Raw genomic sequence first — 25,662 nt, 5'->3', positions numbered from 1 at the left:
TTTTGCATTCCAGTCCCCTATAATGAAAAGGACAGATTTTTTCAGTGTTAGTTCAAAAGGTCTTGGAGGTCTTCATAGAACTGTTCAACTTCAGCTTCTTCAGCATTATTGGTCGGTGGATAGACTTGGATTGCCGTGATATTGAGTGGTTTGCCTTGGAAACAAACAGAGATATTCTGATGTTTTTGAGATTGCACCCAAGTACTGCATTTCGGACTCTTTTGTTGACTATGATGGCTATGATGACTATGATGGCTATTCCATCACTGAAGAAATTCTAAGAGATTCTTGCCCACAGTAGTAGATATAATGGTCATATGAGTTAAATTCACTCATTCCAGTCCATTTTACTTCTCTGATTCCTAAAATGTCGACGTTCACTCTTGCCATCTCCTGTTTGACCACTTCCAATTTGCCTTGATTCATGGACCTAACATTCCAAGTTCCTATGCAATATTGCTCTTTACAGCATCAGACCTTGCTTCCACCACCAGTCACATCCACAGCTGGGTGTTGTTTTTGCTTTGGCTCCGTCTCTTCATTCTTTCTGAAGTTATTTCTCCACTGATCTCCAGTAGCATATTGGGCACCTACCGACGTGGGGAGTTCATCTTTCAGTGTCCTATCTTTTTGCCTTTTCATACTGTTCATGGGGTTCTCAAGGCAAGAACACTGAAGTGTTTTGCCATTCCCTTCTCCAGTGGACCACATTTTGTCAGAACTCTCCACCATGACCTGTCCGTCTTGGGTGGCCCTACATGGCATGGCTCATAGTTTCATTGAGTTAGACAAGGCTGTGGTTTATGTGATTAAATTGGTCAGTTTTCTGTGACTGTGGTTTTCAGTCTGTCTGCCCTCTGATGGAGAAGGATAAGAGGCTTATGGAAGCTTCCTGATGGGAGAGCCTGACTGAGGGGGAAACTAGGTCTTGTTCTGATGGGTGGGGCCATGCTCAGTAAATCTTTAATCCAATTTTCTGTTGATGGCTGGAGCTGTGTTCCCTCCCTGGAAACAAACTGAGGCCAAACTATGGTGGAGGTAATGAAGATAATGGTGACCTCTGTCAAATTATGCCATGCATGTACTGCTACACTCAGTGCCCCCAGCGGTGCAGCAGGCCACCACCAATTCACGCCTCAGCTAGAGACTCCTGGACACTCATGGGCAAGTCTGGGTCAGTCTCTTGTGGGGTCACTGCTCCTTTCATCTGGGTCCTGGTACACAGGGTTCTGTTTGTGCCATTCAAGAGTATTTCCCAGCCTTGTGTAAGTTCTGGAAATTCTGTGGTGGGATTAATGACGACCTCCTCCAAGAGGGCTTATGCCATATCCAAGTTTGCTGCACCCAAATCACCTGTCCCTATGGCAGTCCACTGCTGACCCATACCTCCACAGGAGATGCTCAACACTGTTCTATCTCAGCCTCTGTGGGGTCCCTGGGTCCTAGTGTGCACAAGGTTTGTTTGAGCCCTCTTAGTATCTCTGACAGGAATGGGGTTTGATTGTAAACGTGAATTTGCCCCTCTTACCATCTTGCTGGGGCTTCTCCTTTGCCCTTGGTCATGAGGTATCTCCTCACAGCCGCTCCAGTGCCTGCCGTCTTACTGGGGTTTCTCTGACCTTGGATGTGGGGTATCTCTTCTCTGCCGCCACTCACCACTCCAGCGATATATTCAGGGTTAATTTCCTTTAGAATTGACTGGTTTGATCTCCTCACAGTCCAAGGGACTCTCAAGAGTCTTCTCCAGTACCACAGTTTGAAAGAATCAATCCTTCAGCATTCAGCCTTCTTTATTGTCCAACTATGACAGAGGTGTGATAATTAACAAAGCCCTGGAGAAAACTGCAAATAAATGTTCTTATCTTGACCATTTTTTATCTTCTTTTGTAATTGGAAAAGTACACATTTGCCAAATCAATTGCTGTATACCACGTACCTGAGATCTTATTAACCTACTCTAGCAACAATATGGTAAAGCAGCTGTAACTTGGACTATTACTTGGTGAAGCCTGTGACGACATACAGTCATTGCCTAGAATCCATCTAGTTTCTTTGGGGATCAGATTGACGAATTAAATGGAGATATGATGGGGACTTTCTTGAGATCTAGAAGGGTGGCACTAATTTCTCCCATTTGGTTTGTGATATTGTTTTTGCTTTACTGTCTTGACCGGGGAAGGGTATTTTCAGAAGTATCCTCTTCACCTTTCCCACTATGCTATCTCTTACCACACAGATCAAGGACTCACTGTGGAAGTTATCCCAACTTCCAGGTATATCAAATCCTATTATGTACTATGGGACTGGCAAGATGATCACTGAATGGGTCTGTGGACCTAGTCATCCCCCTGTGAACTGTACTCTAACTAAGATTCAATTTATTACTTGGTCTCCATAAACCCCTATTCTAACTGGGATGTCTAATGATGCTTTAGTCTTCTGGTATCAATGTTAATTCAGATCTATGTCCAATAGTCCTAGAAATGCGCTGATATTCCCCTACCTCCCAAGTAGGCAATCATCTGAGTAAATGGCTAGCAAACCCTTTGGCAAAGGAGTGAGGATATAATCATAGTATATACTTTTCATGGAATTGCATAGTACTTCCTCTTAGAGACCTGGAAATCTATCCAGTCAATGGGTTCCAGTTCTGAAGGGTTGGTTCAGGGGCAAGAACTGAGCAAAGTACCATGAGTTTTTTTATCTGAGCAGTCACACTCAACTTTCTGTTCCTGCAGTCTTGTCTCTGATCATAGATTTTAAGTAGCACTCATTGACTCTTCATGTATTTTTGCCTATTCTGTTAACCATCTTTACAACTTCCTGTTGATCAAGCTCCCTTGGCTGTCCCTCCAACCTTGCTGGCTAAGATAATTTCAGACTTTGACTTCTGGTGATTAAGCACTGCCACATGGTCTCAATTGCTTCAAGGCCCCATCATTCTTGTTGCTATCAGCCATCCAAGCAGTCTTTACACCAGGGCTCCCCTTAAGTCAGTGAGACTTCATCAAACCCATTCTGCCATTCAAGGGTCTTCCTTCTATTTTTACTTGCTTCTCCCTCTCTTTTGGATGTCTGACTCATTCCCACATGAAGGTTTCCCAGGTTACTCTTGCTCCTTCTTCTTTGTTTTTCACAAACCTTCCCCCAACAAATCTCTTGCTCTTCGAATCCCACTTTGGCATCTGGGTCCCAGACAACCTAAACTGACCCCGTTGATACCATGAACAACCTCATGTATAAAATAGATAGCTGGTGGGAAGTTGCTGCGCAGCACAGGGAGTTCAGCTCAGTGCTCTGTGATGACCTAGAGGGGTGGGATGGGAGGTGCGAGGGAAGTCTAAGAGGGAGGAGAACTGTGTATACATATAACTGATTCACATTGGTTTTTGTTTGTTCCTTTTAATTAATTTGGCCGCAGATCTTAGTTGCAGCATATGGGATCTGTGTTGCGTCATGTGGGGTCTTCTGTTGTGGTGCATGGATTCTCCAGTTGTGGCCCACGGGCTCTCTAGCTGTTGCACATGGGCTCTGGAGCCTGCAGGCTCAGTATTTGTGATGTGTGGGCTTAGCTGCTCTGCAGTATGTGGGATCTTATTTCCCCAACCAGGGATCAAACCTGTGTCCCCTGCATTGCAAGGCAGATTCTTAACCACTGGACCACCAGGGAAGTCCCTGATTCACATTTTTGTACAGCAGACACTAACACAATATTGTAAAGCAATTACACTCCAAAAAAAAAAAAAGATGGGGTTCTGGGATCACTCATCACCTGGCTGTCAAGGAGCAACCTAACCTGAGTTTGGGACACAGTGTAACCTCAAATAAAGCATTCTTATGCTAGTATTAATGTGTTATTTTTCTAAAATTCAAAATTGACTGATATCTTTTCATTTTCTTAATTTGGCAACCCTACCACAATGACAGGGTTGAGGTTTTTATGTAGGCATAACAGCATAGTCACCATCTCACTAAGGCTGATTTAGCTATTGATCATGCTAAACAGACTTCAATGGCAAGTCCCAATATATGACCATTCTTGAAGAGAATCGACAAGTGACTTGGGGACAAGTTGACTACAGTGAGTCATTTCAGACTTGCATGGGGCAATGATTCCTTTCAATTGCAATCAGCACATTATGGATATGGGTTTGCCTTTCTTTTCTGGAGGATCTCAGACAACTCCACTAGTCAAGAGCACTGAGACAGGATTATATATAACTTGAAAAGGACCCAGAGATCCACTATGTGGCCAAAGCAGTCCAACACTGGGCACATGCCTGGGATGTTATTTACATACCACATCATCGTAAAATGATGAAATGGTGTGTTGAAAGCACAACTCAAGTTTCAGCTTGTAGATGGTACCTTGAGAGGATGGGGTGTTACCCACCAGGAAACATTATATATCCTAAATCAACAACCATTATAAAGGATATATATAGGTTTGGGAACTAAGGAGTAGGAATAGGAGTCCTCACTCCCAGTGATCCTCTGGAGGAATTTGTACTTTTATCCTCATAATTCTGGGTTCTACAGGTTTAGTTCTTGGCTCCCAGATTGTGCCTTCACCAGAGGACAACAAATTAAATTTTAATTCATGGCTAGTGCCCAGTTACTTTTGGCACCAAATCACAAATCTTCTTCCTGACGGGAAATTGACCCTAAAAATTGGGAGAAGATAAGGTCACTGCATACAATGGGGACAGGCAAGAATAGGTTTGATGTCTAGGTGACCCACTTAGGTATCCCTTGGAAATGACAAACAAGTCCTCCAGCTCGTGGCTTGAGATGAGCAAGATATCCAGATCTCAGACCCTTCAAGGACGAGGCATAGTCACTCGATCAGGTAAGCCACCTAGACCAGGAGAGATACTAGCTGAGAGTGAGAGGAAATCCAGAGTTGGGAATGTAACACAGACATGATGTTTATCAGTTAAGGTCCTGAGACCAGCTCCAGTGGCAGGTGCTAGAGTGTTTCACTGATCTCTTAAGTTTTCCTCAGGATAAGAAACTCAACGTAGGTGAATTGCTCCAGATTTTATTTATCTGAAGCAAATGAGCCTGAACAAAGTGAGGAATGAACTATGGAGGATGCTGTGGTGTGTTACCAAGGCCTTCCACATCCCTACCTCTTTGGCCCTGAAGCTCTTGTTTCTCCAACTGTTGAGATTGTTGGAGGCTGACCACTTCAACTGAGTCCTTCTCCAGACACACCCAAGTTCATATCCCTTGCAAGTGTATACTCATATCCAGTAACTGATAAATGCAAGAGTATAAAGGCCTAGCCTCCTTGCCCTGATTTGTGACAATTTGGAAAATCTACCCCAACTCCAAAACTCCTCACATGTACAGCTGAGGACCTAATGGTGGCTGCAATGCCCTAAGAGCACTCCCCAATCAACCCCCTATATGCTAATCTCAGTCTCAGAGATCGCTTCCCAGAAAAACTCACCACTGACAGTGTGTTTTATTATACATTTTTTTTTTTTTGCTTTTCCTTTAGTTACTATTTCTTAGTATGAACAAATTTTTCAGCACTTTCCTTTACAGTTTCTGGTGTTTTATGGCATGCTTATAAAGGCCTTTCCCATCCCAAGAAAACATATTCACCCATATTATCTTAGGATTTTCTCTAAAGGTTTTAAAATGTTTGATTCATCTGTGATGTTGCTGTAGAGAAAGAGACAGATACCACGTTTTATTTATTTTTAAATGAGTAGCTAATTCTCCTGACACTAATTAATTTTTAAATCCCTCTTTCCCTCAAACTTTTCTAAGATATAATGTGCTTTTATCCTTTTTCCAGTTTATAGGTTTCCATGCTTAACTCATTTATCTTCCATTGTGCTCAGTAATTGAAATGCTTAAATCATGAATTTTTCTCCAAATGTGGTGCTGGCTGCATCCCATGTGTTTTTAAACATATGGATTTTTTTTCCTCATTAATTTGATTTTTTGATATTGTGCACCCAATTATGGTTTTAATTTCTTCATTTTTAAAGAACTGTTTACATGAACTTCTTAAAATTTACTAATGGTAGGAATTTTGTTTTTAGCTTTACTGTAGTGTGTTGAAGAAATCAGGTTTGCACTATCAGTTTCAAAATGCATTTAAATATGAATGCTCACAAATTTCCATGTCCTCATTGCTCAGGAGCCAGGCTTTCTCTCCCCCCATCCCTGCATCTAATATAATTAAAAGTGAGCAACTATTTTCCTGGTTACTTGTTATTGTTAATTGTAATGTGTCATGGGTTAGGACATCAGAAAATATACAGTAAAGGCATATAGATTTCTTACAGGGAAAGTGCACATCATTTCAATAACTTTATGGCAAAACTGTTGGCTGTTCAGATGCCATTTTGTCTCCTGCTTGGTTCTTACTATCTTTTCTGACTTTCCTTAGAGCTGGATGTGTCAAAGGATGCCAGGGCCAACACTTGCCAATACCTTTAGAAAGTTCATTTGAAGGGTAATCAACCAAGATCTCCAGGCTTGTTCTAAACCAAGACAGGGTATTGACTTCGTCCCACTCCACTATTGACTGGTTGTGTGATAGTTGCCTCAGCATCCCCATCTTTAAACGGGGAGTGTTCTGAGTCTGATGATCTTTAGGAAGCTGACTAGATGAAGCTAGAATAACGGGCAAAGCAAAAGAAACATGGAAGGGAGAAGAGGCATAGGAGTAAGTAAGAGAATCAGTAAAGGGGGCCACCCACTTGGTCAGTGTCTTCCCTTAAGTTCTCCACTGAGAGAAAAATACATGGCAAGTGCATGGTAGGTCTAGGAGTCATGGATGGGGGAGGATAACAGACAAAGATTTGAGTCACTGAGTTAAGATTTAAAACCTCAGCAGAAGACTTCTCTGGTGGTCCAGTGGTTAAAAATCCACTTGCCAATGCAGGGGACACAAGTTCGATCCTTGGCTCGGGAAGATTCCACATGCCACGGGGCAACTAAGCCTGTGCACCACAACTACTGAGCCCATACTCTGGGGCCTGTGAGCTGCAACTACTGAAACCCATGCCCTAGAGCCCGTGCTCCACAGCTCCACAGCAAGAGAAGCTCCCGCAGTGAGAAACCTTCACACCTCAACAAGAAAGTAATCCCCGCTCTCCACAACTAGAGAAAGCCCGTGCACAGCAACAAAGACCCAGTGACGCCAAAAATAAGTAACTAAAAATTAAAAAAAATAAAACCTCATCAGAGAACAAACTTGAACACCCAAGAAACCAGCCATACATTTTTTATGCTTTGCTGATATATTTATTGATATATTTCCCCTTTACAGTTGATGGTGACAAAAAGCAGATGGAGCCACACCCTACCCACCCACCCCCCAATAAAATACAGACACAGATTTCATTAAGCATATACAAGCATTGGGGCGTGTCCAAATTCACCTCACTGGGTTACTAGAGCCAGGAGAGGTTAGATCTTTGGGGCAGTCTGAGCACCTGAGGCCCAGGAATTAAGCAGGCCAATGCTGAAAAGAGGCTGCCACTCTGGGCCCTGCCACTGGGGTGTCAGCAGAGGCTATAGAATCAAATCATGGTGGAAAGAGCTGCCTAGCCCTGTCACGTGACAGTGGGCTCCTGGGTAGTTTCCAGTGAGATCCACAGTCCCATAGAAATCTGTGCCTCAGGGTTCTCATCTGCAAAATGGAGATAAGAATCCTGCCCTGAATATATCACTGGGCTATGAGGCTCAAAATAGAAATAATTTGTCAAAAGTGCTTTTGCAAAAGGTAAAGTGCTGCACAAATTTAAGGGAATTCAATTGATTGATTGTGATTGTCAGAGTGCCCCAGGAATAGGAGTGGACCAGCTCACAGGTCCAGGGGCCAAGGAAGTGGCAGAACTCCTATGCTGTGCCTCAGCTGGGCACCAATCAGTGCGGGTAATGCCCGCTGCAGAGAGCAGAATTCCCTTGGTTTCTTGGCCCCGGGAAGTCACCATGGCCTAGCACCTGGGTTGGGGCTGGGAAAGTCACTGGGGAAGTCACAGAAAAGTCACAAGGGTCAAGGGGGAGGAAGAAAGGAGCATACAAAGCAGGGGGTCATTACTATCATCACACACAAAAATAGACACCCACTGGATGCAAGGCATTGAACTGGTGGTGCAGATGAACAATGAAGGCCCGCGGGGAGGGGAGGGGAGAGGGAGGTGTCACAGCAGCAGAGGGAGGGGTACTGTCCTCACTTGCTGGCTCCCCTCCTCCTAAAGGAATCACGCCAGTGCCCACCTATCTGCAGGGCAAGGGAGGGCAGGGAGACAAGAGTCAAGAATATAATCATCGGACCTAGGATGGAGATCCCCTCCCCCTGTTACACTGCTGCCCGGCATCGTTAGGAGGTGCCAGGATCAGGCAAGCAGCTGGTGTGTGCACTTTGAGGCTGAGGCCAGAGCTGGGCCCAGAGCACCACAAAGGCAGTGCTGGGTTTCTGGGAAAAGGCAGTGGGTGTTAGCCCTTTGGGGAGATGGCTAATCCACTCGCACATGGACACCATCTTAGGGGGCTGGTTGCTGAGTCTACGTTTCAAAGCCTGAGCGTCATACATGCCCCGGGAAAAACAGAGATGGGGCCATTCTACTTGAGATGGGCTGCTAAGGAGATTTGGTGAATGGGCCAGGTGGGGCGCGACTGGCAAGGAGTGATGCCCTGCCGGCTGCTGGCTGGGGAAGGGGAAGGAAAGACATTTTCTTGTTGCTGCTTTCCTCCAACTCACTTAGCAAAAGCTGTGGGACCTCCTGGGGAACTGGGGAGGCTGCCCCACAGGGTACCAGCTGGCACCTACAGGTTAAGGCAAACAAGCCAATAGATCACATTGAAGAAGAAGAAGGTGACTGGGAAAATCACTCGCGAGTAGTTATCCAAGCGGTAGACATGGATGAAGAGGCGGCCCTGCTGCCAGCTGCTGGCGTCACAAGTGGGGACCGTGCAGCAGTACTTATCGCACCACCTGCTGCAGCCAGCAGAGCGCCGGGGGCGGCTTGGCCTGGCGGCCTGCTGGGCTGGGCAGGATGGGCCTTCGTCTTCCTCACTCTCCACCCCCTCCTCCTCCTCGGAGTCCTCAATGTCACACACAAAAGCTTCCGGATGCTCAATGACAGGGATGCGGACACGGATTGGGGCACGAGGCTGAAAGGAACAAGCGAAGAAGTCAGAACGAGTCAACGGAAGATGAACCAAGCCCAGGTGTTGTCTCAAGGATTCCTGAGGACTCAGTGCTTGGCACCCTGTTTCTTGCCCTGCCCCCCAGGTTACCCCTCATTACTTGGTGAGCTGGCCACCCACGTGTTATGAGTGCCAGTGCCCTACTTGCATGCCTCCATCCTCCAAAGCCTTGCCACCACTCCCATACCAGCTCATACATGGCGAAGTATGGGAGAACCACGGGGTGCCGTCCGGTTGTAGGTCAGGAAGTTGAGCACAGCAAACTCCATCAGAGCACAGAAGCAGAAGACGAAGCAGATGGCGATGTAGAAATCCAAGGCTGTGATATAGGACACGCGTGGGAAATTCTTCCGAGAGAAGGTGCCCAAAGTGGTCATGGTGAGTACAGAGGTGATTCCTGTGAAAGGAGATGAGTGGAGGTGGACGGCACCACTGGCTTATATATTACACTTTGGAAAGGCCCCCAGAAAAGGCAATTCTGTGCCTCAAGGAGATGCCTACCTCACCCACTTACCTAGAGAAGTCCTGGCTGGAGCAGACTCTTTCTTGATCCAAAAGGAAATCCAGGAGACCATTGTGGTCACAGAGGAAGGAACATAGTTATGAAAGGCCACAAAGCCAAACCGCCTGCTCACGTTGAAATAAAGCGTCATGACTATGAAATCACCTGGAAGATATTTAAAAAATACCCCCTCACTACAGCACTGCCACGAGGGTGTCCCACACACAGAAGGACATGCATACTAGGGCCCAATAGAGGCTCATGGGATGCCCACCACGGTCCTTGGACAGAGGCACATTAAGGCAATGCCACACACAGAGACACAGAGGAAGCCCAAGAGGAGACTCACTGCCAGGCCCATGGTCAGTTAAGAGCCAAGCCAAGGCTAGAACCTTAATCACTTCTTTCTCAGCTCACTGTCACACACCCCACATCCATCTTTCCAGGATAGGGAGCAGAACAGTCAAGTGAAAGCAATAAAATCAGTTAGCCCTCTAGATATCAGAACCACATGGCTAATGTCCAGGTGGCTGACTGAGGCCTCCATGTCCACACCCTACTCTAAGCTAACCCTATCTACTCAGCTTCCTTGAGATAGTGTGTGGATATTTATACCAATATTCGAACCCTGGACTCCTGTTCTTAGTCTATTACCTTAGCCCAAAATGAGTGTTTCAAGAAAATAGAAGAATTAGCTGAAAGTGAAAATTTCAGTCAGTCCTCTAGATGTCAGGTGTGCAGAACATACATCCACAAGGCTGACTGAGGTTTTCGCATTCATTGAGTGTCGTGTCCTTGATGTTGGCTCTCAGCCTAGGCAGTGATGGCTTGTGCAGGACCTGATGACAGCCTCTATCTCCACTTGGCATCTTCTGTTGGACCCGTCATGCTGCCTTATACTCTGACATGCCCAAACACTCTGCATGCTTATCATGACCCCCGGGGATTCTGGAGGCCTTTCTGAGGCCAGAATATCTCTTTTCACTCTCAACATCATGTTGGATTTACAATAGTTCAACTTCTGGCTCCTCAGTGAAACTAAGCTCCAACTCTCCACCTCAGTGATGCTGTAGAATTTGTGGCCTTATTAGGTGGGTTTTTAAACCCCTTCAGGGCAGGTCTCATCTGAGCCCCATTGCTACACTCCTGCCCATCTCAGCCCAGCACAGCCTAGAACCCAGCAGATGCACAACAACTCTTGCTGCTGCCTGGCAACAGTTCTGTAAAGCAGACCAGAACACTAACCTGCCCATGTGTCCTCCTATTTTAGAAAACAGATCACCTTCCCAGGAAGTCTGGATATGTTGAGACTGAATGGGAAGACCAGCCTTTCCTACTCACCTTGGCAGCACTGACACTCAAGGGGCAAGACTTCTCAGAATCTTCTGGAAAAGGCCAGGAAATTGCCTGGGGCCAGTTGAATACCTGTGTCCAGAATAGTAGCTTTGCGGATAGAACTCCTCCTCCAGGGCTGCTGCAGGGACCACTCATCTTTGCCTACTAGCCAGAATGTTATTGATCGAGATCCTAGCTCCTTGTCCTGGGGTCTTGACTGCAATTAAAATGGCCTTACTCAGCTACAACCACTCTGCACAAAACTTTACTGAGTTGAAATATTCTTGTTGCAATAAGATTGATTATCCTATCGGTTTTTCTATTTTTATTTTGTCTATTTCACCTAAGAAGAACCTTCTCTACTTGTCAACAGATGGGAACTTATCCTTTAAGGCCAAGTGAAGGTACTAACACACATTTTCTTATTTCTGAGGACTGGAGGGGCATAGGTAAGGGAAAAAAGATATCTGGAGCTGAGGAGCCAGAGGGGGAGAAAAGCTAAAGATGCTTTCTGTTCTTATCTGCCTCAGCCAGAGCACAGTTGGTCACTGCACTGTCAGAGGAACACAATGAAAAAGACCATGTCCAGGGAACTGAGACTAGAAGGATGAGTGGAGCCAAAGCTTTGAAGAACAAAGGGGAGGGAAAAGAACTACAGCTGTATAGTCTATAAAAGAATATGATCCAGGGTTGGAACCATAATACTGGCTCTTTGATCTTGACCCTGTGGAAGATCGACTAGACTTACTGGAAGCTCAGTAGTTCTAGGGAAAAAGAACTAAGTCTAATGGGTGGAAGTTCCAGAGATTTCAATTTCAGATGAACAGAGAGGTTTTTCTGATGAACAGAGTTATCTAGCAAAGGAATAAACTCCCTTGCAAGAAAGCAAAATCTTAATCATGGGTGAATTCTATCAAAGGCTCAACAGCCAGCAGTGAAAGATGCCTCACTCACTGGGGGTAAAGCTCCTGAAGCAGAGATTCTCTGGTTGAAGGCCCAAGGTGGCCAGAGTACCAAGCTAGCACTGCATTCTGAACCCTTAGGAGCTTAGGAACTTATGACCTAAGTCTACTCCAGACAGAGAGAATTGCCCAGGGACAAACTGAAAGAGTTGGGACCAGACCCAAAGATAACTATGATACTGAAGAAACCATGATTCAAGATCAACTCATCTCTCACAGAAGATAAAGGAGGCCTTCTCCTTTCTCTCAAGAACTCTCCTCTCTTCCAAGGAAAGCAGGGTGCTTACCTATTGTCATTGGTGATGATGCTGCCTCTGGGGCTTTGTAGTCACTAGGGTACCATTTTGAAACAATGCACAACCATCTACTAAACGGAACCACTAGTGACTTGAAAGCCCATGGGCCTTGTCTCCTGCTGCTTTTGATGATGGGTCCCCACCTGTCTGGGGAAACTAAGGTGCAGAAAGGTAAGAGGCATGCCAATGGTCAGCTGGCAGAAGAGCAAGGGTCCCAAGTCAAAGGGAGTAAAATTGCTTACCCAGAGCCCCCGAGAAAAAGGAAAGCACTTGTAAAGCAGCCTTCTACCCCTGCCTAGTACTGCGCAAGCAAAGCTCTAGCCAGATGAGCATGGGCTATCCCTCACCCAGGGACCAACCCAACGAGTAAAGCAAAAGCAGATTTTCCGCCTAGCCACACGGAAGCCAGGCAAGATGCCTTCCATGGTAAATGGCTGGCTGGGTGACTGGTTCCATCCGCAGGCTGGAAACGGTGAGGGCAGAGCCGCCACTGCCCTTACTGGTCAGTATGTGTGAAAAGGTTGCTCCCAGAGAAGCCCCAGGGAGGCCCCTTGGCTCCTCATTCAGATCACCTAGGAACACAAGCAAAGACACTCACACCTAAAGTATAAGAGCTAAAGTATAAGAGACCCAGGACCCTCCCCTTTAATCCTTGTGAGGGACAAGGTCAGGAAACCAATGATCACCATGTCCAAGTTGAATCCACCACGAAGCCTTTGACGGGAATCTGTGCATGTCAGGGCTGCTCCTTTAAAAATAAATGTTGATATGGCAGGTATTGTAGCTGCTGAAACCTCCTCCAGATTATCCCAGCCCTCAGATAGCTGATGACAGAACTCCAGCCTCCACCTCCCATCAGGACAGACTGCATCCCACTCAACTGGAACCACTTGGATTGTTCTGAGTATGGAGAACTCACATGACCTCCATTTCCCCAAGTGTCCAAGTAGGTCAGTTGTAACAAAGCACTGGAAACCAAAAAGTCTGCATGACAAGGCTAGTTGCAAATTCCGACAGCAACAAAACTTTATCTACTCACCTACCCTCTCCGGGGCTTGGCAAAGCACTTACTTCTTTGCAGATGAGACTGAGATATAGTTACAAAGTCTCAGTTTCCTCTGCAAACAGTTGTAAGTGCTTAGCATTTATAAGACAGGAGCCATGTTCTACAATATTGTCATGGAACGAGTACATGGCATTTGGACGAACGGATGGCCACCTTCAGTCATCTTTACCACCCTCCTGGGCCTCTGGCTAGCCCTGGCTCAAAGGTGCACTTACCAGCCAGGGTTGTGACAGTTTCAGTTGTGTTGCTCACTCCTGTAAAGTCAAACTGGAAGAGCTTCCAGGAATTACTCTCATTGATTTTAAGCGTGAAATTTTCCCACTTGTAGATGAGGTCATTCTCAGGATAGGAAACTGTAAGGCAACGTGGGAAGACGAGTCATGTGAGACTGGGAAGCTGAGCTCAGGCCTCCAACAGCATGGTGTCTGAGCAATGCCCTGGAGTCCTGACTCTGGCTGCACCAGCTGTGGGGCCTTACCTCCCTTACCTCATTGTTGAAGTTCACCCAGTAAATGCATTTACTGATCATTCCTCAGTACCACGCCCTATGCTAGACACACAGAGATGAGCAAGGCAGGAGCCCTGCCTTCAAGCATTCACATTTTATTGAATAAGACAGTGAGTACACATCTGTAATTGTTGGAATTCCTCTGAGAAACCTCTGCCCGTGGGACAGTGGAGAAACCAAGGAGGGAAAGTTCAGCTGGGGACATACCCAGAAAAGACTCCATACAGTGGGTGACATGCTCAGTAAGTCTTAAAAGTCCAGCATAAATATTCTCTGTACAGATGAGGCTGAAAGGGTGAGGAGTGTGTTCTATGCACAGAAAGGTGAAAATGCCTGATGTATTATGGAAATGTTAAAAGTTCAGGATGGCCGGCTCACAGAAGATGGATGAGGTATGTAAGAGTGGATAGCAGGGGCCAGTTCATGAAGGGCCTTGAGTGCTACTTTAAGCAATTTGGAATTGATTCACGAGTTCAGGAAGGATTTGAAACTAAGGAGTAACCTAGTCTAGATGATGCTTCCACTAGGTCACTCTAGCTCTTACATGAGGATGGCCTGTTTTCAGGGAGACCAGTTATGGGAGCCCAGTGCAATAACTCAAGCACAATAAAATGAACAAAGGCAGGAGTCAAAGCTGTGGCAGAGAGAATGCAGAGAAATAAGATCAATAGAGATTCTGGAGGTTAACACCAACAGGATGTGTTGATTGGATAGATGTAGGAGGTGAAGAAGAAAGAAGTATCAAAGTTCTTGGCTTGGACAACTGAGTGGTTGCTGGTGCCTTTCAATGAGACAGATGGGGACACAGAAGCAACGCATTTGTTTTGAGGGTAGATGTTGGGAGGAGACCGTGTATTTAGTGTTGGACATGGTCAGCTTCAAAGTGCAGATGTTGCAAAGTCCAAGTGGAAGATGACAAAGACCTAAACCAAGGTAGTAATGACAGTGAAGATGGAGAGCAGACGTACTTGAGATACACTTTAGAGGCGGGTGACTGATTTGAAATGGTGTGGAAAGGAGAAGGAGGAAGCCAACATAAAGCCCAGGTTAAGCAACACAGCATTGTCAGCAGGAAAGGAGATGAGGATGGATTGGGAGGCCCTGGGCAACCTTGGTACCATCTTAAGGGAAAAAAACAAAGGCAGAAAAATGTAAGGGGCAAGGATGAGAAAAAGAAGGGGCCCAGTGTGATGACTCTGGGGTCCCAGAAACCTAAGAAGGTACTCACAGCTAGAGAAAGACAGAGGGCAAGAATGAGAGTCCATTGGAAATTTGAGCATGTGGAGTGAGCATCCAGCCTCAATGGTCATCCTGGAAGGGAGAAAGGAGCCTCATTAGGCTGGCCCTGAACACTTACATATCCACCCAGCTTGGGCCTGGGGACCACCGCCAATGAGTGGCAATGGTGGGATTTGAGACAAAGAGCTCAAAGGAGAAACAAAAAGAGTGGAAGAACAGCTTGGAAATATCTGGCTACTCTGGCCTCCATCATTAGAGAAATGTGTGGACCAGCTTAGATGGGCTTGTGTTTCTTGCCCATCACAGCTTCAAGGACCTGCCAACACTCTCCCACTCTTTACCACCTCCCCGCCCCCATATCACCCAGATATCAGTCCCAGCTATGCCACAAACTCGGGCTGTGGCCTTAAGCAATATCTTCTTATTCTGAGGCTTTAGTATGTATGTCTATACATCAAGGGATTGAGCTCATGGTCTGGGAAAGCTGGAAGGGCCCTTAGAAGTATCATTCAGGATGAACCCTCAGTCCATGTTTCTTTGGCAAAAATTCTCAGAAGGGAAAAGTCGCAGGAGGCAAGACTCCAGAAGCTTGACATACCTGATGGTGTACAACACCTTGCCATCCTTGTGGATGCGGACCATCTGGTTGGGCATGGTGATTGAGTGCTCATGGGTCCTCTTAGAATTCCTAAAAAAGGTGTCTGGGACCCACAGCAGGCTCACCAAGTTGCCACTCAGAACAAAGCTCTCAAAGCTGCCATTGAAACGAAGGCGTTCGTCATACCAAGTCTGGCAGAAGGTGATGTCAATGGTGTATTCCTGGTGGCAAGGATAGAAAAACACACATTTGGGGCTGTGCAGACAAAGAACATTCCCGTGCCATCTTGTGATGGAGCTATCTAGTAGAGAGGAGCCCACTTAGGTTTCCACAGAGGAAAACAGCATGGGTTTGGCTGAAGGACATTCTCTATTTCCATGTATTCCAGAAAGAAAAAAAAAATTCCCAAATGAATAGCAATCTGGGAAGACACATTTAACCCAGAAACAGACAGACAATGGTGGCTTAATTGTAAAGGCTGGGCTCATCACATTGATACTCCCCTGTAGGACTATGATGCTACTTCAGTCAGGCCAACACCATCTGGGCTCCCACATTTCCATAGCAAATCAAAGATGTCAGCTCAAAATCATTCTAAACATTTACAAACATACGCACCTTTGATTGCATACAATGAAGTTGCCTCTTTCAGCTTTATTTGGGGAGCACAGATGTTAATTAACCCACAAGTATTTGGTCTCTAGATATGGTCTATCACATAAATTGTTAAATATCAAAAAGAAGGTTTAAGAGGAAGAGGTATGAGAAGTTAGAAATCTGCACCACTGGTATTGAAAGGAGAAAAAAAACAGACTCTAATAGAACTGCAAGCAGCTTGAACAGCACAAGGTCTGTACCAGAACAAGGCCAAGGTACAACCTCGAGGGCTAGTTCAATCTCCTTTACTTTAGAGGTCAGAGAGAAAGGAGTCTGTTCGAAATCAAACAAATAGTTAATGGGAACATACTGGCTCTGATGCTCAGAGCACCATTGCCATGGCCCTGCCCTGGGACCACCTCCGCCTGCCTTACTCTCCACAGCTTACTCCACTTGTTCCAAGAATCCCTTTGGGGGTCAAGGTCCAGTTTTCCTCTGCAGGACCCCTAAGCCTTTCCTGTGAGTTTTCCTGCATCAAATAATGAACACCACCAACCAGAAACCCACAATGAAGAGGGCTGTAGAGCCCTAGAGGTTGGGGAGCAGGGGTCAAGACCATCTCTGCTTGCCTTTGCTGCTCAGGACACAAGGTGGTGAGAGCCACTGCCCAATTACAGGAAGCCAGCCCCCCAAGACTGAGAATGTTCCCTGGAGGAGTCCAGAGAATCACACAGGAAAAAGCCTGGCTACCATTCACATGCAGAGCCCCCAGCTCTGCCCTGCCAAGCCACACCAGTCCTCACGAGCGGCCTTCAGGGTGGCTCTGCACTCCTGCGTGGCTGGCAGCTCCAAACTGGCCTACAGAACTGCTGAGTAACCAGAGGAAGCCTCCCCACTACGGTGCACACTTGCTCCTGTGCTACACTCTCGGGTTTCAAATAAGCTTTTCATTTCCATTTAACCGGATTCCAACTGTAAGTTCAGGACACACCAACTGATAACTAACGGTTCAATTTTTCCCCAGTCTGACAAGGGGGCTTGTTTTCTCTCCCTGAGGACAAATCCTGTGCTCTCCACAACCTCTGATTTATGACTGAAGGGTATTGGAACTCCTCCTCACCAAGCACCACACTCGACAGTATCACCAGAGAAAAACAGGCTATGTACAAGGACTGGGACCTCCCACAGCTTTAAAGAACTATGGGGAACTATGCAGATCGCCAGACTTCTCTGGGAAATTCAATACCACATGAGTGTTCGGAATCTTCTAAAGGCACTTGGCCCAGGCTAAAGCAACATGTTACCGGCCAAAGAAAATCAGGTTGTTGGCTCCTCTTTGGACCAGTTCTGTGCTACATGCCAGGTTCAGTGAGGGCTGGGTCATTAAACTGTATCCCTCAGGCTTGTCAGGTAGCAGTCCATCCCGTGAGATCAGTGCTGCCAACAAGAGTAGGCACACAGCAAAGGCTCTTGCAGATGTTAGAAACAGATTTCCCAAATTACATCTTACACACATAACAAGGAGGTGGCAGCCACAGATTTTCTACTATTCTTCAGGCCACTTTCGCCATGCTCCCACCAATGATCTGAAAGGTGCCTTTCTTGTTAAGAGTAAATGGTGGCTATGATGGTGGGACCAGAGGACCCCAACCTCTGGCTCAAAACCCAGTATTTCTTGGTTTATCAATAATTTTAGTCAAACTAACTGCTAAATTCATACTCATTTTAGTGGTAAGCACATTGATGACAGCAAAGAATAAATCTGACATCAAGGGAAGAGGGAAAATAAGCTTTAAAATGTCAACAGAAACTCAAAAAGATCTGACTGCTCTCACATTTCTCTTCTTCCTTCTTATTTCCCCAAAGTTTGTGGCTTCAATCTTGAGCACTTTTTCTCATGCTCTTGTTTGCTCTGAGGGAAGCCACCTGCCACATGTGAGGTGCCCTATGGGGAGGCCCACCTGGCAAGGACTGTGGAAAGCCTACAGAGAGTAGCCAGAGAGCTAAGCCCTGCCAACAACTACATGAGAACTTAGAAGTGGACCCTCCCTTAGTCAAGTCTTCAGATGACACCCCAGTCCCAACTGACACCTTAACTGCAGCCTTGGGAGACCCTGAAACAGAGAACCCAGCTAAATCATGCCTGGATTCCTAACCCACAGGAGCTGTGACCTAATGATTATTTTTCATTTTAAGATACTATGCTTTGGGATTAATTTTTGCATGAGTGAGTGAGTGAGTAAATTCGCTCAGTCGTGTCTGACTCTTTGCGACCCCATGGACTATAGCTTACCACGCTCCTCCATCCATGGGATTCTCCAGGCAAGAGTACACGGAGTGGGTTGCCATTTCCTTCTCCAAAGGATCTTCCTGACCAAGGGATTGAACCTGGGTCTCCCTCATTGTAGGCAGACACTTTACCTTCTGAGCCACCAGGGAAGTCCTAATTTTTGCATAGCCATACATCATTGTGCCCCAAGAATCAGGCAGTCAAACAAAGCATCACAGTGGGGAACCCTACTCTTGCACTCAGCCTATGTAAACACCTTGAGCTTCCATGAATGTTTACTTACCTTTGAGTGTGTATCTGCAAGTACTATCTCAGAGCCTAGACACTTAGCTCACTCAGTCACATGGTGCTTGTTGGGTACCAGGGTGTATGCTAAAACTGTGTCTGCCCTGGGATAGGCTGAACTATGGCTGTGATGGAGTTGGTTACTCTAGTCTTCCTCATTATCAGGCTCCACAGATGAAAGTGACACTTGCAGAACATATTTTATAATTCATTTGCTCAGCTAACATATGCTGGGTCCTTGACATCAAGGAACCCATAGTTGAGAGAGCAAGGCAGACGCAGGATATATAATTACAATACAATGAGGTAGAGAAGTTCAGGTAAACAACTGTGATATAAGCTAGAAAGGTCTGAGAGTCAGAGAAAGGAGTGTGGTGTAAGTAAAAAAGGGAGCAATTAATAGCTGTAGAAGTCAGGGGAGATGCCGTGAAAGATATGTCATTAGAGTTAAATCTTGAAGGATAAGGTGAAAAATTGGAAAAATGCCATCCCAAAGTGGAAATCACTTGAACAAAGGCTCAGAAGTACAAGATAGCCTAGGAACACCATATGCTAGTGTGACTAGTGCACGTGATTTCTAAAGGAGTGAAAAAAAAAAAAAAAAACTAGAGCCCTGGGTTGGCTGCAGACATGGAGAGCCTTGGCGGCTAGAGTGTGGGGTTGAATTTCATGCTTTAAGCAGGGCTGGGACTACAGGAGGCATGTCACGCAGGAGGCTGGGTTAGTAGGTGGACTGGGACAGGCAGAAGCCTTGCATTTTGTATATATCAAGTAGGAGCTCATGGAGGCTGACTGGGGACAGTAGTGACAGTAGGATGGCAGCAGTAGTAGAAAAGGAGATAAGAAAGTAGGGCAGAATTAGAGAAAACAATCCTAGAGCAACAGTTGGTAACTACGGGATTAAGTCCATAAAAATCATTATCAGAAGAAAAGAGCCATTCCACTGTGTTGTTTCAAGTTGCTTTATTATTTTTATTTTGAATGAAATACTGGAAGATACAGTCAGGATTCCGAAGGTCCTCTTCAGGCAGCAAGGGACTTACCCCTTTCAGTCTCCTTCTCAAGTCCTCGTCGATTAAAATGCCCCCCTCCAAAAACAAACTCTTTTGTTACAGACACAGAAAAACCAAGTACTCGAAAAGCCTCATGGGTCAGCTCCCTAGGCTAGAAGATACTATAAATCAAAGCTCAGTACTCACCATGTCCATGATAGAGAGAGGCCCGAGGGTGTTAACAGACAGTTCAACGGTGACCACAGTGGGTCTCTCTATAAAGTAAGCAGAAGTGGCAGAGGTAAGTGTCAAACAGAAGTGTGGGGCAAGGGAGGGTGTGGTCAGTGGCAAATAAAGGGGGTAAGGGTTGAACTACATGGTTTCAAGATCTGATACCATTTCTTTCTTCTCTCATGAAAAGGCCCAATTTATAGACTGTTAAGAGTTGGACATACCTCAAAGGTCAATCATCTAGTCCAGTCATCTCATTTTACAGTTGGAAAAACTGAGGGTGAGAGAAGGGAAAAGTCTAGACCAAAGTCAATGGCATTGCTGAGACCAACACTAACATATCTTACTTGATACGTCAGCAACAGCTGCCCACATGCAGGGCACCACCACCTACACCCCAGGCCCATTCTCCACACTCAGGCCCTCAACCCTCCTCCCCTCTGGGGCCTGGGAGATTTATGTCCTGCTACTCACCTCCAATGCCAGGGCGCAGTTTGTAGTCATAGTTATGGAAGATGCCATCCAGGATTTCCGTGGCTGTTGGCATTTTGCCAAGTTTCTCATGGGTACCAACAGCAGTGGGCTTTATTTCTTCAGAGGAGAGTTTCTTTTCAGGAGGCTGGGGCTTCGGGCCATAGACCTCATCATCACTGGCAGAGGATCCCTCCTCTGTTTCAACTTGAGGTCCTTCAATGCTAGAACATAAAAACAAACAAGTGAACCTCTGTCCTCCACTCTGAAGGGGCCCAGCTGGTGCCTCCTGGGACAGAGTGAATAAGTCGGCAACCCAGAGCATAGTTAAAGAGTACCTGGTAACAGTAAATCAAGAGCCAGATTATTCTTGTTAATTTCTTCTAAAACTTGCTGCTCTCCATCGGAACTTCCCATGCTATCCATCTTTAATGGCCACTCTTTATTCAACAAAAATCAATAACAAAAGCAAGTTTGAGATTTTAAAATAATTTTTCAAAGTAAAAGCAAGAGGATGTGGGTGTATGAGCTCTAGCCAATCAGCTGCCGTTACTAGCCTTGGTCTCCAGTCTGCCTGACCAGTGCCACCTGGGAGCAAATGGGCAGGCAAAGGGCCAGGGTTGTGAGGAATGCTCAGGAAAGCCAGAGCACTCTCTCCCAGAGAGGGTCAGAACACTGCATGTCTTTGCTTTAGTGATACTCTACTACATTGGAGCTGAGGGCCAGGGATGGGGGAAGCTCTGAGCACTGAGAGAAAACAGAGACTATCATTTAGGAAATAGATGGTCAACAGGAATCCAACCTGAGTGCTACAGCCAAAAAATTACACAAAGAATTAAATTTAAAAATTTTAAAAACTTAAAAAAGCCACCTGCAAATGTATAAAACACACAAGATATGGTGTTAGAAATCAGAGTCATGCTTCCTTTGCTGGGAGGCAGTGAGGGAGGGGGCACCAGGCAGCTTGAGGTTCTGGTCATATTCCAGTCCCTGATGTGGGTGTTTTGATATCAGTGTGAATCATTTTTGGACAACTTGTCAGCCGTGCACTTATGGTTTGAGCACTTTTCTGCATATATGTTCTAATTTTTAAAAAATGCATTTTGAAAAATTAAAATGCTAATAAAAATCTGCAAATATACGGACCTTATATGATTTTAAAGGGCAAATCATAAAAATCAAAGCAAACAGAGCACAACACAACAAAAAAACATTTATGATACAATAAGGGAGATTTGAATACTGACTGGTTAGTTTCTTCAGCGTGGAAACATTCTAAACATTTTTGGTGTAATAGTGGTATTTTAGTCTGTTTTTGAAGTCCTTATGATTAAAAATATATACTAAAATAATTACATATGAAATGATATGATGTCTGAGATTTGCTTTAAAAGAATTTAAGCTGGAAATAGAGAGTGGGTGGGATACATAGAAAATAAGACTGCCTATGAGCTGATAATTAATGAGGCTGGTGATGGGTACATGGAGATTCACTCTACTGTTCTCTGTACTTTTCTATGTCTTTGAAAAAAATTATAATTAAAAGCTTTTTCAAAAGCCATCATTGAAATTAATCTGTGATGTTGGAAGGCAGAAGAGTGTTTTCCTTTAGGGAAGAGGGTGTACTTGGAGGGGGCAGAGTGGTGAAGCTGGTGGGGGTGGGGGAGGGGACAGGCAACTTTCTGTTTCCTGGTCTAGGTGCTGGTTAAATGGGCATGTTTCCTTTGTGAAAATCCACTCCTGATTTCTACACTCGTATATCTCGGTTAAACTTACAAAATGATTTTATAGTTTACAAAATCAATCAGACAACTTGCTCCCTCAAAGAAGGGGTTAACAGGGCAGGAGATGCGGGTATGGCCTCTGTACTGCAGACCAAGGGAAGGCCAACTTGAGCAGCACAATGCATGCTCCCGCAGTATTTCAAACTCTTAGAATTGCTTAATTGGTGTCCAGATGTGCCAAGTCAATGCCATTTCTCATGTCTGAAGTGGCTAATTCCCACTGTGGGTAAGGGAAGAACTGGGCTTGAGGAAAGCAATTTCCATTTCTAATAGCATTTCCAGAGATGCCCTCTTTCCCTGAGGCTCTTCCCTATGTCCTCTGAATAGATCATGCCAGCCTCCATGGGGTGGGGGAGGGAGAGCGGGGGGATGGAGAACTAGGGGACTGCAAAATGCATGACTTGACTGGGAGCATGCCATGATTAGGACTGTTAGCCAAGAGCCTGCCATGACCCCTCCCAGAAGTCCACAGCCAACCAGAAGAACCCCTGAGCTTCAAGAGGCAAACAAACAAACAAGCAAAGGCCCAAAGACCACCACAGCCTCTGACAGACTATGTATGCCATGAAAATGAGATCAGAGGGTCTTGAGGCTGCTGTCATCTGATAAATTGTTTTTGCCAGTAAAAAATTTCAAACAAATAAAAAAGCCCCGTCATCCTGGGATCTTGGGGTTAAGAAGCTGCTGACAATGTATATACCTTTCCTCAGCTCGCCATTAAGCCAACGTTCACGGCTAGAAATAATAAAAACATGAAAAACATTCATTCACTGGACTAGTGGGGATCTTCCCATGGGGCTTTTCGAGCATCCACATCCCTCTTGATGTGATGGTCCAAGATGGAGCTGAATTTCTGCAACCCCTCCCCCACAGAGGATGCTCAGGCAGCTGGCTAGGGAGAGGGAAGAGAATATGAGAAGGGCCACTGGACTGCTTTTTTTTTTTTCCCATATGAGTCCTCTTTTCACCTTACAGATGGAGAAACTGAGGCCCAGATGGAGGAAGGAGCTGTGCCCAGTGTCATACAAGTGGTTTTAAGCTGAGCCTGGACCCGAGCTAGGTGGTTCAAGATGGCCCATGCCAGCACACCCCACTGCCACCTCCCCAGCTCTTTAATGACGTCACAAGTTACCATGTGGACTGCGTCTGAACTGACAGTGTGAGTTACTGCAGTCCTTCTCCCCAGGCTGGAAGGGTAGTTTCCATCACAACAGCCCCTCTTCCCTGTTGGTTTCCTCTCTGCTCCCCTCCCCGCTTCTGCACTCCTATATCCCTCTTTTGCCCTAGTCACCATGTCAGCTCTCCCAACTAGTCCAGTTCACATCTGAAGGGATGTGGATGACTGGAAATTCCTAGCACGCATTCAGAAATATTTACCAAGCCCCCTGATGAGGCCAGCCCCCCTTCTCGCCAGGGCACCAATGAGCCAGCAACCGGCTACACAGCCCTGCCCCTGATGAGCTGAAGTATTCTGAGGTGGGGATAGAAGCCATCTTCCCACTCCCCCCCCCAAACCAAAAAAGCAAGACAAGTCTAGTGGTGGAGGCTTCTAGAAAGATCAGGAAGCTTAAGAACTTGTGACAGTTGGAGCTGAATGGGCAACCATCTAAAAAATGTGAAGCAGTCCTCTTTCACTCTCAGAAGCCAGAAATGCAGGGGATAACCTTCCTGGCAAAGTCCCAGGACCCCAGGAAGGTGTGAGGGAAGCCGGCTGCTCCAGGGAAAACCTGCTGTTGGTCTTTGGAAGAGTGGGAGGGGTTGAAATGCAGGATCCAAAACCACAGACCTCCGAGATGACCATTCTTGACCCCTGGCTCCAGTCAGCCAAGACCCAGCAGGGCGTCTGGGGGCATTAGGGAGGAAGAGGGAACCAGCGGTAGAGGGGGATGGGGTGGACAGCTGGGGTGGGAACTCTTGGACTAAACCAAGGCTCCTGCCTGGGGCTGGCACCAAAAGGAGCGGCAGGAAGGGAAGCAAGTAAAGTCAGAGTTGTCTGGCACGGTGCCTGGTACTCACTAGGCGCTCAGAAAAGAGAAAAAAAATTTTTTTTTCGAACGAGAGAACAAACTAGCCAACACTCAAACATTTTAAGCGCAGTTTCTTCCCCCTGCCCGCACGCCTCTCTGGGCGCCACGTTCCCAAAGTCCCCCCAGTCCCCAGAGGCGCGAACCTGCCCAGGCCGGTCACCTCTTCCCAGGGAAGGCTGGAGGGGGTGGGGTGGGGGGACTCGATCGGTCCCTGGCCGGTGCAGTGGTTTGGAAAGGGGGGTCCCGAGGGGGTAAAGGGAGGGGGAACGGGAGCGGCCAGGTGACAGGCGTCCCGTCTTCCTTCCTGGGCGCCCCTTCAGGGGCCCGGGGCTCCCATCTTAGGGGAAGCGGGGCAAAGGCTGGCCGTGTGCGTCGATTGGACGCGGGACCAGGGTAGATCGTGCGAGGGCCTGGGGTAGGCGGGGAGTGGGGCTCGAGGAACACGGGCTGCGGGGGTCTCAGGAGCCAGCCTCGCTCCTGGGAAGAGGGAGCGGGGCCTGGGTAGGGGGGGCTCCTGGGTCCAGGGCTGGAGACTCACCACGGAAGGATTACCAGCATGCCCAGGAGGATCAGGAGAACTTTGGTCGACATTGCGGCGGGGACCGGAGCGACCACCTGTGCGGAGGTCGCTGCGCGCGGTCTGGCCGCACTGAGCGCGGCGTGGAGGGTTTTGTCGGGCTCCAACTTTCACTCCTCCCACTCGCCCCGCCCAGCGCCCCCCATCCTGGCTCCGCCCCCTAAGCCCCGATGGAAATCTCCGACGACGTGTACGCGGCTGCGGCAGAGGGAGGGATGGCTCCGGCCAGGCGCGGGGAGGAGGAGGGAGACAAGGAAGGAGCCCGGTGGCCAAGGCCCCCCGCCCCCCACCGCCACCGCTGCGGCGCTGCCAGACAGCCAGGGGCGGGGGACGTGGGGGAGGGAGGAGGAGGCGAGCCGGCGGTGCGCGGGCCCCAGGCGGGGAAATCGGCGGGCAGCCGCTGCGGCTGGGAGAAAGACTGCAGGCTGGGCCCGGCAGGGGCAAGATGCGGGTGCTGCGACCCCCGCCCCTGCCAGCCCGCTGGTGCGCCATGGGATCGCAGTGTGGCTTCCAGCCCCTGGCTTCCCGCGCCCCTCGCCACCACCTGTTGCACCTCATCACTTTCCCAAGTCCCCTGGCCTCTGAGACTTTCCCCCATCCTCACTCCACACCTTCCAGCCCTTCAGAGCGCATTCCTGGGCGTCCAAAGGAAGCTGGATAACTTAGCACCTTCCTTGGCACAGGGGGAAAAAGAAGAGACTTGAGAGTCTCCCCAGGAAACT

General features: G+C 47.1%; 2 protein-coding genes across 3 annotated transcripts in view; one reads left to right on the top strand and one right to left on the bottom strand.

The window, feature by feature from the left end:
• Positions 1-11,268, top strand: part of LOC145535468 (melanoma-associated antigen 10-like) — a 34,375-nt gene extending 23,107 nt beyond the window's left edge. For both annotated transcript variants that reach the window (XR_014075431.1, XR_014075430.1), the window contains exon 5: positions 10,953-11,268. The gene's annotated coding sequence lies outside the window, so the exon portion shown is untranslated. The remainder of the gene's footprint in view (positions 1-10,952) is intronic.
• Positions 7,247-24,954, bottom strand: GABRE (gamma-aminobutyric acid type A receptor subunit epsilon). The gene is made up of 10 exons (XM_081563900.1): positions 24,902-24,954; positions 23,771-23,773; positions 20,556-20,776; positions 20,058-20,125; positions 15,687-15,907; positions 15,078-15,160; positions 13,557-13,694; positions 9,695-9,847; positions 9,378-9,577; positions 7,247-9,144 (listed from the first exon to the last, which is right to left on the bottom strand). The coding sequence occupies exons 1-10, from the start codon at positions 24,952-24,954 to the stop codon at positions 8,797-8,799; spliced, it is 1,488 nt and encodes a 495-aa protein (XP_081420026.1). The 3' UTR covers positions 7,247-8,796.
• Positions 24,955-25,662: the final 708 nt, after the last annotated feature.

This window comes from Giraffa tippelskirchi, chromosome X (genome assembly GCF_054371585.1).
Source record: "Giraffa tippelskirchi isolate mGirTip1 chromosome X, T2T-mGirTip1v1.2.pri, whole genome shotgun sequence".
Taxonomy (NCBI): domain Eukaryota; kingdom Metazoa; phylum Chordata; class Mammalia; order Artiodactyla; family Giraffidae; genus Giraffa; species Giraffa tippelskirchi.
Note: the sequence above shows the minus strand (reverse complement) of the source record. Positions and strands in the feature narration are given on the sequence as shown.

Excerpts from the sequence above, each read along its gene's own strand:
- GABRE (XM_081563900.1), bottom strand. The coding sequence starts at position 24,954 with ATGTCGACCAAAGTTCTCCTGATCCTCCTGGGCATGCTGGTAATCCTT. Across the intron at positions 20,126-20,555 it reads ACTGCGCCCTGGCATTGGAG|AGAGACCCACTGTGGTCACC; the intron begins GTGAGTAGCAGG and ends CTTACTTTATAG. Across the intron at positions 9,848-13,556 it reads AACTGTCACAACCCTGGCTG|GTGATTTCATAGTCATGACG; the intron begins GTAAGTGCACCT and ends AATATCTTCCAG.